Source organism: Podarcis pityusensis (assembly GCF_964106645.2).
Source record: "Podarcis pityusensis genome assembly, chromosome: 3".
Taxonomy (NCBI): domain Eukaryota; kingdom Metazoa; phylum Chordata; class Lepidosauria; order Squamata; family Lacertidae; genus Podarcis; species Podarcis pityusensis.
The window spans coordinates 104,086,693-104,102,790 of NC_138026.1; the positions used below are offsets into that span (position 1 = coordinate 104,086,693).

The 16,098-nt window shown below is 45.9% G+C and overlaps 1 protein-coding gene across 1 annotated transcript in view; it reads left to right on the forward strand.

Annotated features, from left to right (window-relative positions):
• The window catches only part of TTC7A (tetratricopeptide repeat domain 7A), a 190,066-nt gene that overhangs the window by 54,177 nt on the left and 119,791 nt on the right, over positions 1–16,098 (forward strand). Inside the window, exons 11-12 of the mRNA XM_080998137.1 lie at positions 5,856–5,960; positions 14,236–14,353. Coding sequence (XP_080854263.1) covers positions 5,856–5,960; positions 14,236–14,353 — 223 coding nt within the window. The remainder of the gene's footprint in view (positions 1–5,855; positions 5,961–14,235; positions 14,354–16,098) is intronic.

Below are 16,098 nucleotides of genomic sequence, written 5' to 3' on the forward strand. Positions count from 1 at the left end.
TAACATCCTCAAGGTCCCAGGCCTCAGAGAGGTTAGGCTGGCCTCAACTAGAGCCAGGGCCTTCTCGGCTGCGGCTCCAATCTGGTGGAATGCTCTGTCACAAGAGACTAGGGCCCTGCGGGACTTGACATCTTTCCGCAGGGCCTGCAAGACAGAGTTGTTCCGCCAGGCCTTTGATCAGGGCGCAGCCTGACTCCCTCCTCTGGCAACCTGCACAGAACTTTGCTTAATTGGTTGCCATCAATTTGATTTAATTAATTTTTATAATGAAATATTTTTAGATTGTGTGATTATTTGATTTTTTGATTATTTGATTGTTGTTAGCCGCCCTGAGCCCGGCTTCGGCTGGGGAGGGCGGGATATAAATAAAATTTATTATTATTATTATTATTGTCAGAAGCATGAAAGAGACAGCTCACTGCACACTGTAGCTTGCCAAAATGTAGGCATTTTTTTTTCTTTTTAAATGGATGTACAGGGAAGAACTTGGCTGTACTGTAATGGGTGACCAGCAGGTGTTGCAGTCCAGAACTGAGAAACTGAAGCCTGCTTCACGTTTGACTTGGGACGGCCACCCAATGCATTGATCAGAGACATCCAAATATGGAGTTTTGTATGCAGGCCTAGAACTTGTATTGAAATGCTTCCCCGGTTTAAAGTTGCATCACTAATAAGTCTAATTATTACTATCTTGCAGTGGATCTTGCAAACAATGCACTTTCCACCCACAGCCTGACTGAGGAATACTAACATTTTAATTATCTGATTATTTAGACCCTACACAGACGCTGCGGAATCCACTATTACTCTAATATGTGTGATCATTCATTCTCTCATTCTTGTGCACACTACACACATGTGTTGCACAGGCACATGCACTGGTAAATACAACTGGAATTTGGTAAGCATAGAGATGCTCACGACTGCCGCTAAATATCTCCTCCCTCCCCCAATCTGAGGATGCAGACCCAGAGCTCCATATCATCTCTTATGGGATGTATAGTTTGTACTCAAGATCCACCTGTCTCTATATATTTCTCTGAAATCATATATATCATGAGATTGGAAGGGATCTAGGTCATCTCAATATTCAGTGCTCAATACTCAATTCTCAGCACTCAGCTAAATCATCCCAGATAATCGCCCAGCCTCTGCTTAAGTATCGCCAGCAAAAGAGAATTCACAATCTCATGAGGCAGTCTGTTTCACTGTCCAACAGCTCCTACCCTTCTCCCATTGGATCTAGCCATGCCTTCTGGAGCAACGGTGAACAAGTCTGCTCCACCTTCTACATGGCAGCCCTTCAGATAAGAGGAGACCCCATAATTTCTACTTTTGCTAGCATTGCTTTTTTTTTCAATTCAAGGCTGGTTTAAGCGCATCAAGGCAAACTCCTGCACCACTATATTTTATCCTATATGTGGCTTGGCTTCTCTGATGTTTTGAAAGTTGGATTTAACAGGCACACTAAATTTCAACTCTAGCATGCGTACACATAATAATAATAATAATAATAATAATAATAATAATAATAATAATTTTTATTTATACCCTGCCTTCCCCAGCCAAGGCCGGGCTCAGGGTGGCTAACAAGCAATAATAAAAACATGCATAGAGGCATATATAATTTTATTTGCATGCTGCCTTTCCGCACTTCAAACTATGCTCAAAGTGCCCTACAACATGAAAACAATACATAATTAAAACATAACAAAAATAGTGATAGACAATAAATAAAGCATAAAAAATGCACAGCCAGACTGAACCATTTCCACACAAATCATATCAATAACAGCAACAACCCCCACCCAACAACTTCCTCCAAACAATAACCCACCGTAGGGCATGTCATTTTAGGGGATGAATCTAATTTTTTTGCAAATTTCTTCAGGGAGGGGTCCTAAAAATATGTTTTTGGGTGTGAGGAACTCAAGTCCACTATTATTTTCGCAACTGGACATTTAGCTTGGTAAGTCTTCATTTGATGACGAAGCACATAGACTGCTTTTGGAAACTAAAGAATTTTAATTTTACTGCAAGTAAAAGGTAAAGGGACCCCTGACCATTAGGTCCAGTCGTGACCGACTCTGGGGTTGTGACGCTCATCTCGCTTTATTGGCCGAGGGAGCCAGCGTACAGCTTCTGGGTCATGTGGCCAGCATGACTAAGCCGCTTTTGGCAAACCAGAGCAGCGCACGGAAACTCCGTTTACCTTCCCGCCGGAGCAGTACCTATTTATCTACTTGCACTTTGACGTGCTTTCGAACTGCTAGGTTGGCAGGAGCAGGGACCAAGCAACGGGAGCTCACCCCGTCACGGGGTTCGAACCGCCGACCTTCTGATTGGCAAGTCCTAGGCTCTGTGGTTTAACCCACAGCGCCACCCGCGTCCCTAACTGCAAGTACTTGGCAATAATTTTTAATGATTTTTAATTATATTAATTTAACCGAAAAATATTTTGAAATTCCCAAATCAGGTTATAAACTTTTTAACACCCCTCATTTTTGAAAGTTGAAAAATTCAACACACCCTAATAATAGCCCAGCCCAAGAGTCTGTTCAGCAGCCCCAGATTTTGCAGCTGGAGTCAGTCAGGGCCCTGCCCTTCCAGGCAAGATGGAACGGCCTGCAAGACAGGGAGCAGGTCTTCCAGGTGTCACAGCCAAGATGATCTCTCATAGCATCGCAGTGAGGATGTTAGGGTGTCAATGAACACTATTTATCTTTAATAGACCTTTCGTTTTATTTGGCAGGTGTTATGAACTCATTAATGCTGAAAATGTCCAGTAATAAATTGCTGGTGTCCTGTGGGAAATGACGGGACGTTCTGACATTTAGTGGCAAACCTCCAGGAGCACTGAACATATCTTTAAGCATCATCACTTATCTCCTGCCTGTCTATCCATCCCAGTTCCCAAGGGTTCCCTGGAAGAGGAACTGGCTGTTAAACTACTCTGAGAATTGTAGCTCCGTGAGCAGAGCAGGGGTCTCCTAAAAACTCTCAGGACCCTTAACAAACCGCAGTTCCAAGGATTCTTTGGAAGGAAGCCATCGCTGTTTAATATTTTTTTAAATGTATAATGCAGATGAGGCCTGGCTGTGTGAATGCATTTTGTCAAATTCCTTCCCCAGTATATAGGATCTTCCATCTCTGCTAGTGTGTGTGTACACATAGACACACACACACAACAACAACAACAACAACAACATAACATGTTTGTGAACTATGTGAACATTTTTCCATGCCAGGGCCGTCTTAAGCATATGCAGCGCTGGGGTGCAAAGATCCGCCTGGCGCCCTCCCCAGGTTGTCCATAGTTGTCAACCTTTTTTTAGGAAAGGTTCCCCAGTTGTCAACCTTTATTTAGGGAGCCGACGCCATGCTTATCTCTGCACAGGAGAAGAAAACAGGAAACATAAAGAGCCCAGTGCAACAAACCAGCCGGAGGTGTTGGTGTTGGCGACTGAGCGAATCTGGGCACCTCATGGTGTAAGCAGCATGCACTGGGCGGGCCTCTCCATGGCCCTAAACCAATCCCAGGCACGCAGGAAGGCGGAGCTGGCCGGCCACCTCAGCGCCTCGCTGTCTCGCTTTCCCCCGAACTCGCAGCCCACAGCAGAAGAGCCCGTCACGGCGCTCCAACCGATGGGCAGGCTCTTCCCCGGTCTCCAACTCTCGGGCCCCAGACTCTTGACCTGGTCCCCCTGAGAGCCTGGCGCCTGGGTGCCCTGCACCCCTGGCGCCTATGGTTAAGACGGCCCTGTTCCATGGCATGCTGGCAGGTTTCTAACATTTGATGGGAAAGGTTGTCAGAATTTCCAGGGGGCTTGTTTTTCAGAGCCGCGTTAGACACTTTGCTGAGCTCCATTTGGCAACGGGCCCTTTCCACCGTGTAGTCTTTTATTGCAACGTCCGCTATGTACTCTTTACTGTACTTCACTGTCGAGGGATTAAAGATTGCCTTGCTGATTAACTGTGCCGCTTTTCAATTATGAACCCATCATTTCATCAATGCTGGAAAAGTCAGGGCTGACAGACTTGTGGGCATAAATGAGAAGGGATTTATTCCGCCCGTCTCCCCTCCTCTCTCCTCTTTTAGTCCTGGAGAGAGAGACACTTGTTGCACTGCTGGCTTGCCCTAGCTTGCCAGGACCCTCTCGTGGGAATGTGTGTAAAGTGACTAGGGTTGCCAACTTTGGTTGGGCGAAATATGGGACAGGTCAGGCAAAATAAAGGACAGCGGTTGTTGGAGAGTCGGCAAGGAGGAGGAGACACTGCAGCTGCCAAGGGTCAGCCCTTTGGGACGTGCTGGCTCCGAGGGGCAGGCAGAGGGCAGGGCCTCCCTGGGCAGGAATAAAGAAAGGGGGAGCAGAGCGGAGCACAAGGAGCCTTGATTTTTTTAAAAAAATGCTTTGTGTGTCCGTGTCTAATCTTCCTTCTTTCTAAAATGTATTTATTGGTGTGTGTTTTCCTTTTTGTAAATCTATCAAAGAATTAAATAAAAGCAGGATTACGGGTTTTTTTCAGGATGGTGGAGGATATGTGTGTTGTGTTGTGTCGTGTTGCATTGTTGTGGTGGAAATGCTCTTCTGGGGAGGAACACAAATGGGGGGACGAGGAGGGTCAGTTGTATGAGTGCGTTTGTGTGAGAAATGTGCCTATTTTCATCTGAGGAATGTTGAGGAGTATGTGGCCAGTGTGACGAATCACTTGTTTTTATCTTCCCTGAATCTCCCACCATTCATGATGAGATCTCTACTTACCTTTTCCCCTATACCAAATCCATTTGTCGTCCCCCTCCCCCAATCCAATGGCCCCTATGCAGAATAGTACTTCCTTCTGTCTAATGCAGGCAGTACAGAAATTCAGAAATTGCGTATCATGCCTAAACTGTGCATAGGAGTGTTGACAGCCTTGCAGTATGCTGAGCAAGAGAGAAGCACCTGAAATTTTGGCAGAAAAGAGCTTTCTGTATGCACCAGAAATGGATTCTGATTGCAGAGGGTGAGATAGAGACTGCTTAATATTAGGACAGTTTTCTGGGGTAAGTGGGGTGCTTGCTGGGGAGCAGTTTCCGTGCTCATTGGCAAGTAGAACACTCTCTTTATTTAAATATTTCTAAACCAAACTTTAATGTGAAAATGTCACAGGGCACTAGTCAAACTAAAGAGACACCATTACAGTAAGGAAGAATTTAAAATGTCAAGCGCATCATTGACAGCTGGTCAGTAAAGGATCTCAGGTCTGAAAGGCCTGTGTGAACAACACACTTCTTCCAAGATGCCTAGAAACAGGCAGGGACATTTTTCGCCAAACTTCTATTGGCAAGGAGTTCCATGGGGCAGCAGCGCCTGCCATGTGAAAAGCCAACCCAAGCTCAGAGGCATAGGGAAATCACCAAAGTGCCCCATCAGAAGACCCCTGCGGAGCATAAGGAAATCAGAGGTTGGGTGGCCATCTGCCAGCGATCTTTTAGCTGTGATTTGTGCATGGGGTTGGTCTAGATGACCCTTCCAACTCTACGAACCCATTTCATTGTTAGGGTACAGCTGTGTGGAGCGAGTGAAATGGAGACATAAGAGGCTCCTTGGGGTGGGGTGGGAGCATGAGCAGAAGCAAAGCACCTTCCCCTTGCTTCTCAGTAACTACAACCTATCAGTGGCCCCTATCTGTGGAGGGGGGCAAGTTTATCAGCCACAGGATGCAGTTTCCAGGGAACCCCGATTCTTCTCTTTCAGGTGTCTTAACTCTGCGGAGTCAGCACTGAGTATTGAAGAGGTGACGTTTGCTTGTACTTGGGAGCTGCATTGCCTAACCAAACGCCTCTCCCCTTCTTTCTTCCTCCTTCTGCCCAGTCCGCCCACGCCGTCTCGGTGCTCAAAGAATGCGCGAAGCTGCGTCCTGAGGACCCCACCGTCCCGCTCCTGGCCGCCAAGGTCTGCATCGGGCCTCTGCACTGGGTAAGCAAGCTGGCGCAGTGCTTGTTACATAATGCATTAGGTGCCGCATTGACAGCAGCGGCGTTTGAGTGCGGCTCAAAGAGAGGAGGAGACAAGAGGCGGAGGGGGGAGTGAGCCTGAACAGCTGCAAAATTACAGCTCTGCACTGAAAAGCGGTGCGAGGGTCCCCTCAGTGCTGTTGCCTGCTGCTTCAGAGTGGGGAACTGCCTGCTCTATCCAATTCCCCTCCAAACAGAATACGAAGGCTTGGTTGTTGTTTTCCTCCTGTGCAGCCAGTCCAGTATGCATGCTGCTTCTTTTTTTGACGGGGAGGGGGATAAGCCCCCCCCCCGCTACAGTCAGACATTGCACCCCTCAGGATTGCTGCCTAAATGTACCTAGGAGCTCATCCGCTTGGTTTTCTCCAGCTGGCAGCTGGTTCGCTTTCTCTTGCTCCCAGTGTCACAACAGCAGGGTCTCTCTGTGTGTGTGTTCAAAATGTCAGCCTTGTTAAGATGTACCCTCCAGTCACCGCAATAGGGGTGGCTGGGAGGAGCCGCGGCTCGGAAAAACGTTGATAATCTTCGGCAGCAGAAGCATCTGCCGGTTGTTTAGCTGCTCGGGTTTTAATAAATTCTCAGCCTGCCGTTTACGCCAGTGGCGTCTCCACCAGGTGGCCCTGCAGTCAGCGGCGGATGATGATCATTGGAAATATCAAGTAAAATAAGAAGTGGCAGGCTGCAGGGAAGGGAAATAGACGGTTGCTAAGAGCTCGGGGGCTGATTAATTGTCTTGCTTTTAATTGATTTGACTGAATAATTAACGGGTTGAAATAAATATTACAGGATCACAATGCGGGTGATAAAACGCCTCATGCAGGCCTCGCTTTTCCTCGACTGTCACAGTCAAATAAATACTTCCAGGGAGAATTTTTTTTTAAAGTATTATTGTTAATATTTTATGGTGTTGAAGTGCATTGTGCTCCTTTGCGAGGGGGCAGCGCCTTGCTACGTTTTAATATTGCAGTAAGTAAGTTCTTCAGGTAGTTGCACTGACAATTCGATTAATGGATGCAGTCTTAAGGAACTTAAGGATGCTCGTGTGTACAGTAGAATAAAGTTTTCGTTCTTGAGGTTCAAATATTGTGTACGTTTCCCTGGGGTTATTGAACACAGGAGACATTGCTTCCAGGTAAACCTGCACAGGATTGAACTGTTAACATGGAGAAAATTCTGGAATCATTTTGCTATTATAGTTCTTGGCTGTGGGTTCTTTTATTTTTGGGGGGCTGTTTCTTTTCTTCGTGGTGTTCCGCAAAGCATTTACATGTTTATTTTTATAGAATAATTTCAAAGCCTTCTTTTCCACCCAAAATTGGGCCAGCATTGGATATAAGATGGCAAAACACCAAAAAGGGCAAGAATGCAGTAACTAAACAGCAGCAGCGATATATCAGTAAATAATCAGTGAGCATCTCTGTAAAAAGCAGGCTCAAATAAAACTGTTTTCGGTTGCCTTCTGAAGGTGCTCAAAGAGGCAGCTGGTTCAGCTTCCCCCGCAATGAGTTCCAGTGTCTCGATGCTGCCATTGAAAAGGTCTAGTTGCAAGTCCCAGGCCTCAGTGCAATGGATGCATGCAGCTGCGTCTTCAAAAAGCAGCATGCAGGAATAGACTTTGCTTAATGAGACACCTGTTATAGCAGATGACACACACACCCCTCCAGTTTTCCTTGGTTTATAGCCTCACCCACTTTGCTTTTTAAACATAAGAGAGTTTGGGGTACAATTTCAGTGCAGATGTCACGGATGGGCTGGATGCAGAGGAGTGGTGGGAGGCACCAGCTGCAGAACCCCCCAGGAGAAGATGGCTCAGAGCCGGGGGATTGTTGGTGGGATGACCATGAGTGGTCAGAAGGAGAAGACTGGGAGGAGGAGATGTCAGAAGCTGGAGGGGCAACAGGGTTTAGTGAGCAGGAAGAGTCTGTGGTAGAGAGAAGTCCACAATCGGAGGCAGAAGCAGAGGCTGAAGAGGATGGGGAGGGCCAAGAGGCTACTGGAGAATCCAGGGGGTCTCCCCCTCCTGCTGCAACCAGCTCCCCTTCCCTCTGGTCTCTGAGAAATGAAAAGAGCAGAATAGAGATTGGTTGTGCGCAGACACAGTTTGAGACTTTTGAGTGGGGAAAACCCTGGAGAGGAAGAGCTTTAGGGACAGGTGGGAAGGCAGGGACCTCCAGTCCTCACAACTGTGTCATTGGGGCAAGACCTACTGGCAAGGGTTGCTGAGACCACTAGGCCTGAACTGCATTTAGGTTTACTTGAATGATGAGTTGGCTTCACTGGCTTCGGTGACTTGTTGTTGTTGTTTAGTCGTTTAGTCGTGTCCGACTCTTTGTGACCCCATGGACCAGAGCACGCCAGGCATTCCTGTCTTCCACTGCCTCCCACAGTTTGGTCAAACTCATGTTGGTAGCTTCGAGAACACTGTCCAACCATCTCGTCCTCTGTTGTCCCCTTCTCCTTGTGCCCTCAATCTTTCCCAACATTAGGGTCTTTTCCAGGGAGTCTTCTCTTCTCATGAGGTGGCCAAAGTATTGGAGCCTCAGCTTCAGGATCTGTCCTTCCAGTGAGCACTCAGGGCTGATTTCTTTAAGAATGGAGAGGTTTGATCTTCTTGCAGTCCATGGGACTCTCAAGAGTCTCCTCCAGCACCAAAATTCAAAAGGATCAATTCTTCGGCGATCAGCATTCTTTATGGTCCAACTCTCACTTCCATACAGCACTACTAGCTGCCACATTCTGGATTAGTTGTAGTTTCCAGGTCACCTTCAAAGGTAGCCCCACATGGAACACATTGCCGTAGTCCAAGCAGGAGATAACTAGAGCATGCACCACTCTGGCAAGACAGTATACAGGCAGGTAGGGTTTCAGCCAGTGTACCAGATGGAGCTGGTGGACAGCTGCCTTGAATGCAGAATTAACCTGCACTTCCATGGACCTCTTCAATGGGTTTCATTGGAGCACTCCTTTATTCTGGAGCTCAGAGGTATGGCAGCATGGCATGTGCTTAGAGAAGGCTGCCCCTCGTGTCTCTCTGCACAAGTCATAGCTCTGGACTTGATTGCTTTCTGCCAGGTGATGCCCAAAAGTCTTATAAGCACTATAAGGCTTCTGTTCCAGCCTGGCTGGAGCCCTATAAGGAACTTGGCATGCTCTGCGACATTTAATTGCATGTCCCAACGTAGATGGCAATGGAACGTGAGAGACCAAACCCATCGGCTGGTAAAATGATGCAAGTTACAAGTTAGCAGAAACGGTTAAAACACCACGCACACCCTCGTAAATTCTACATGGTTTCCATCGTTTATCAGCAGCTCTGCCTCCTTCCATCAGCAAAGTATAATACTTCAGCCTTGGGAGGACTTCTTTCCTAAATACAATGATTACAGTCATTATGCGCGTTCAAATTGCAGAGTAATAAAATTAGAATGAGATCACCGTCAGTGGAAGTCCGGCAGGATAATTTCTCCACTATTGGCAGCAGTGTGAATAGCTAGGTGTACCTAGGTACCTGGTTGCGGCCGTTTAATGGGAAATTAACTTCTCAGCTAGGAAATATCAAGGCACTTCATTTTTCAGGAAGCTTTGTGAATGCGACTTATTCTGTGCATTTCCAGCAAGCTATAAATATGCTGTTAGTTTTGGAATAAATTTAGAAATGTAATTGCCAGTTAGCTACAGAAAGAGAGAGGAAGCCAGAACGCCGCGTATAAGCGAGAAGCCCAGTGTTCTTTCCCTGTCTAATGTTTATTCTTTGGTGTGGTGGTATAGCTGCTGGGCTTTGTTTATTGTGCTCAAGAAAGCTGTACTTAGAAATATCTTCTCCCCCCCCCCCTTTTTTTAAACTGCTTGGAATAAACATCATTTTAATAATTACAGCACGTTTGGAGAAGCACAGAGCACTTTCTCTCGCTAGTTAATCAAGCTGCCATTTAATTTACTTTCCTGCCCTTGTGCTCGGAATCTCAGAATGCTTAAGAAGCAGAAATGAATATTAATTGGGAGCAGCAAAGAGATCCAGAAATCCCAATGCGCCAGGGGGTACAGTTAGTAAAATACTCTGTACCTCAGGGGCGGGGCACCTCAGGGCTGGTGGCATAGGAGTCAAATCCTAGGGGCCGAGGTCATATCAGGGGCCCTTAATAAAATATTTGAGGTGACCAGACCAACCCAACGTTGATGGGCTTTGCCATTCAAATGGCGTCTTGGCCTCATCTCTTCCTTCTGAAACTTGAGCGTGGTAACAACCACCCGCTTCACAAGGTTGTTGTAATTGGGCATGTCATTTTAGGGGGTGAACTTTTTCTTTTTCAAATTTCTTCAGTGAGGGGATCTAAAAAATATGTTTTTGGATGTGAGGAATTCAAGCCTTATTTTGTTATTGCAACTGGACAACAGTTAGCTTGGTAAGTCTATGTCTGATGAAAAAGAACACAGGCTGCTTTTGGAAAACCAAAGAATTTTAATGTTACTGTCTGAAAATGTCAGGTAATGCTAAATAGCAGCAGCAGCAGTAGTAGTAGTAGTAGTAGTAGTAGTAGTAATAGTAGTAGTAGTCGTAAGTGCTTTTTTTCTGGGAGTACTCAAGGGTATGCAGTACCGGCACCTTTTTTCTAGAAGAAAAGCCCTGATGATTATGCTATAACTGCAAGTACTTGACAATCATTTTTTAATGATTTCTATACAAGTTTGCAGACATTTTACTTACCAAGCAAAACTGCGTTATATTAATTTAACCAAAATATATTTTGAATTCCCAAGTCATGTTACAACTTTTTAGCACCCCGTATTTTCGGAATTTGAAAGTTGAACAATTCAAACGTGCCGTATGTTGTGTTAGGATTAAATGAATATGGTAATGTACGTAAAGTAGTTTGGACATGCTGTATAAGCACTGTATAAACACTTCCTTTTACTATTACTGTGTGGATAGGGATGTGCCTTTCAATGAGCATTTATATTCCACTGGAAACAATGCAGTATGCATAAATGTCATTCACATCTGGGAGTACATTCAGATGCACATTTGGATGCAGATTCGATTTATGTCTGAGGTTCTTGATCCAGCCTACGCTGGCTTACAATGGGCAGGTCTCGTTAGCTGGATTGCAGCCAGAGAAACTAATTGATGGCAGCATGGAAATTGCCTCGGAAGTGTCAGTCGGATGCTTCAATAGCAAAAAAAATCTCACAAAAACCCCAGCAGCTCCACGGAAAGGCTGTGAAATGCGGACCCTGTAATTCCCAAGGCCTTCATAGCAGGCCTTGCTCATTTAAATGGGACATTAAAAAAAATCTCACAGAGTTTTCTGTACAGTGGTACCTCGGGTTACATACGCTTCAGGTTACAGACTCCGCTAACCCAGAAATAGTACCTCTGGTTAAGAACTTTGCTTCAGGATGAGAACAGAAATCGTGCTCTGGCGCCACAGCAGCAGCAGGAGGACCCATTAGCTAAAGTGGTGCTTCAGGTTAAGAACAGTTTCAGGTTAAGAATGGACCTCCGGAACGAATTAAGTACTTAACCCAAGGTACCACTGTATTGTAGTAAGATAAAACTTCATGGTATACAGTCATACCTTTTGTTACGTTTGCTTCAGGTTAAATCTTCTCAGGTTGCGTCCTGCGGCGACCCGGAAGTACCAGAAAGGGTTACTTCCGTGTTTTGCCACTCGCGCATGCGCAGACGCTCAAAATGACGTCACACGCATGCGCAGAAGCAGTGAATCGTGACCCGCACACGCGCAGACATGGGTTGCGTTCTGCTCATGTTGCGAACGGGGCTCCGGAACGGATCCCGTTCGCAACCAGAGGTACCACTGTATATCAGCTATATGCTTGGAAGTTGGAATGGCTGTTTTTTAATGATGGAGTCAGGTTCATATAGAGCAGATAGAGATGCCACCAAGCCCAACTGGAGAACCTTCTGCATGCAAAGCATTTGTTCTGCCACTGAGCTATGAAACGTCTTGCATAAGACTCCCTAAATCTTCTACCTCTATGCCTCCACAAGCACTTGCCTCGGTGCTGGGGTTTCATTTTAAACCCTTCCCCATTTTTTCTTCTCATTTATTTAGTTTTGAGCAACACCTCCTTCCTCTGAAAATCTAAATCTGCCTTGTCACCAGCCTGGTGCCCTCCATATGTTTAGGGCTGACAACGCCCATCGCCCCCAGTCAGCAGAGCCTGCTGAGAGGAGTTGTAGTCCAGAACATCTTGAAGGCAGCAAGTTGGCAAAGGCTGATAGAAGTACCGTATTTTTCGCTCTATAAGACGCACCAGACCACAAGACGCACCTAGTTTTTGGAGGAGGAAAACAAGGAAAAAAAATATTCTGAATCTCAGAAGCCAGAACAGCAAGAGGGATCACTGCGCAGTGAAAGCAGCAATCCCTCTTGCTGTTCTGGCTTCTGGGATAGCTGCGCAGCCTGCATTCGCTCCATAAGACGCACACACATTTCCCCTTACTTTTTAGGAGGGAAAAAGTGAGTCTTATAGAGCAAAAAATACGGTATTTCCCCCTCTGCTGCAAGGCAGGAGCACTGCTCTTGTCCCCAGCAATGCCAAGTTGTTCCTGATGAAAGCTCTTTTATACACATACACACACGGGCACAAACACACAGAGTACGGATTTTATTGCATGAGGCCTTGGACTCCTGAGGAAGAAGAAAAAGGAAAACACAAAACAAGTTGTGCCAGCTGACTACCAGCTGGGCGGCAGCTTGCCAGGGAATAGCACCTGCTGTTCCTTCTCCCTTGTCATTGTGCCTGTGGGCATGGCTCAAATAGGCATTCCTAAACCTTCCGTCAAATGACATGGTTTGTGGGAAACTGCCTCCCCCTGTTTCGGGGAAAACAGCTTTCAGGAGTTAGGCTGCTGCTAAGAAAACACACAGTTTCTATCAACGATGATGGCAGTGGAGAGCTCAGATTATTATATTTTGCAGCAGCTGAATGCAGTTTGTTGGCAAATCTTGCTGAGTGTTATTTGTGCATACCTCCTACAGCTCAGGAGAGGATGACAACTTGTTCTCGTTCTCTCTGACAGCTAAGGAACCCTGAGAGGTTGCAGAACTTTTAACGTAGCCTGAGGCTTTGTGGTCACCCTGGAATTTTATTCCGGCTTAGTGTCCCAGAACCCGGACCCTTCCCACTCTACAGTTCTGTGATTCTACAAACTCTTCGTTCACAATCATAATGCAAAACAGGCTCCGCAGAAGGGGGTCTTTTTGGAAGGGTCGGGGTGGCAAGTGCATTTCTGGCAGGCCGAGTTATGTTTAACCTTTCTGGGACGAAGGAGGTGAGCAAACCGCTGAGTTATTGACAAGGCTGGGTATCAAGAATGCTTTCCCATCGGACCCTGAAATATTTGTGTCTAACCTGGTTTAGCTCCAAGTCAAACCATTAAAGAAAACTTGAGCCTCTAATCAAAGCCTCCGAGAAGGAGGATCTGTCCAGTAGTGCTAAGCTATGCTGCTTGGCTCTTAACCCAGAGCTGACACTGTCGATTACTGCTGACAAGGCCTGCAGCCTATCCTGTGAGCTAATGAGGAATACACTTTGAGACTCTCAAGCATGTCCTTCGTCTCCCATCTGCAGCACCTCCTCTAACTTTAGAACATCCACCAACGGGCCCCGTGCAGGCCTTGTCCTTCCTGCTTGTAAGTTAACGCCGATGACAGGCTCAAAATTTTAGCTAGGCATGCATGTGCCAGAGGTTTTTTCTTTCTTTTAATGGCTCTGCTCCTATGCCTTTAACTGCAGAAGAAACTTAGCAGGCGTGGAGATGCTACAGGTCTGCAGAATGTGGGGAGCACCCCACTGAACACAACTTGACGATACCAGCCATTGGGTTGTCCACCAGTTTAAGATGGCTTTTACAAGGGAATAGACCAGCGTTTCCCAATCTTGGGTGTCCAGCTGTTTTTGGACTACAACTCCCATCATCCCTAGCTAGCAGGGCCAGTAGTCAGAGATGATGGGACTTGTAGTCCAAAAACAGCTGGTGATCCAAGTCTGGGAAACCCTGGACTAGACAGATTTATGGAGGGATAAGGCTGTCAGTGGCTGCAACTCATGATGGCTATATTACCTCCAGAATCAAAGGAACCGATCTTTGCATGCAGTGTTCATCCCAAAGGGATGATATTCTGTTTTGACCCCCCCCTCCAAAGGCGTGTTCTACTTGCAAAGGGGCCCTTCCGGTAATGTCTGTCTCTCTTATTGGTTTACCCTTACAGCTGGAGGAAGGAGAGCGTTTTGCCAAGATGGTGATTGGCTTGGGAGAAGATGCCCGAGAGTTCTTAGCCAAGGGTTACCTGGCCTTGGGCCTGACGTACAGCCTGCAAGCAACTGATGGTACTGTGTTTGACTTGTCTAATGTGGTCCGCACAGCAATCTTTCTGAGATGCCAGTTTTAAGCGCCTGAAGCTTATGCATTCTAAGAAGAAGTGCATGCAGGAATTGCCCTGCAGACCAAAGTCCACCTAGTCCACCATTCTGTTGCCAACAGCAGCCAGCAATTTATTCCACAAAATTTATATATTGCTTGATAGTAACAAAAATCTATCTATCTATCTATCTATCTATCTATCTATCTATCTATCATCTATCTATCCATCCATCCATCTATCTATCATCTATCTATCTATCTATCTATCTATCTATCTATTTATCTATATCTATCTATCTATCTATCTATCTATCTCCTAGGCAGGACCCCCCCCCCACATACAAATGCAAGTATCTGCAGCCATAACATCATACATTTCTCAGTATAATGTCATAAGACAGTTAAACAGGATGCACCTGGAAGTTAACAAGCAATACGTGAAGTGGATGTTTCCACTCACCCTGTTGTTTGCAAGCGCCTGATTTTCCAGAGTACATTTCTCAATGCATGGAGGAGAGGTTCATGTGAGCTTTTCATGGGTAATAGCTGTTGATAAGCCTCTATGAGTTTGTAGAATCATAGAACTGGAAGGAGCTCGATGCAGGAAATCCAGGGCTTGAGTATTCCCAACAGCCTGCCAGTCTCTGCTTGAAGATCTCCAAGTGTGGGAGAGAGCCCACCACCCCACTAATTGCTTCCCTTGTTAGACTGCTCTTCCCATCCACTGGTTCCTCCTTAGTTTAAGCCAAAGTGTACCCTTCCATAGCTTAAGCCCACTCAGCCTTTCCTATTTTCCTGTTTTCCTACCTGCATCCTTCTTGAGGGATGGTGTCCAGTATTCCGTACTCCAGATGAGGCCTGACTAGTGCAGAATAAAGTAGAACTACTGCCTCCCATGACCTGGAAATTATGGTTCGACATCTAGAGATGATGCAGTAAGAGCTGAAACTTGATGAATGACCAGCCTCACAAAAAGGGACAGGGATTTACCTGACAGGGGATCCAGAAAATGTGGCGTGTCCCTGGGAAATAGAGATGGTTGCAGTGTCTGCTGTAAGGGAATGGCTAGCCTTTCCTTGCTGGACTTCTTTTCCATACTCTGATAACCTTTGTGACCCTCCTCTGAACCTCTTCTGATATGTCTAATCCTTTTGAAAAAAGAAGAAGAATAAGAAAGCCACATCTTGTGATAACCGAAGCTGAAAAACATGTTGGAGCAGCTGTTTAAAATGCAGCCGATCATGGAGAATAATCAGACTTCTCATCCACAAGGTTCAGCTAACCACCCACTTGAGAGAAATCAAGGACTTTATAAGCCCGAGATGGAAAAAGCAAGCATGTTTCTGGCTGATAAAAAAGAGAATTTACTATTGCAAGCCCAGAGAACCTGCTTTATGATGAACAACACTTCTTGGGCTTCTTCTTTTTCTTTGGTAATTACTCTTAGCTGACTAAGATTGTCTTCCATGAACAGATTAAGATTGTCTTAACAGTGAGTCCATAAGTGATGAGGATTCAAATTCTGGATCCACACGTCCTTCCACAGTGGAGACACAGTAGAGTTAATCATGGTTTGCCAAGTGTGCCTTCCTCTTAGCTTGTTTCTCCCTTTTGTCCTGAGTTTGAGCGTCTTCAAAGCCCAGTGTATCTGAAGAAGTGTGCTTGCACACGAAAGCTCATACCAAGAACTAACTTAGTTGGTCTTAAAGGT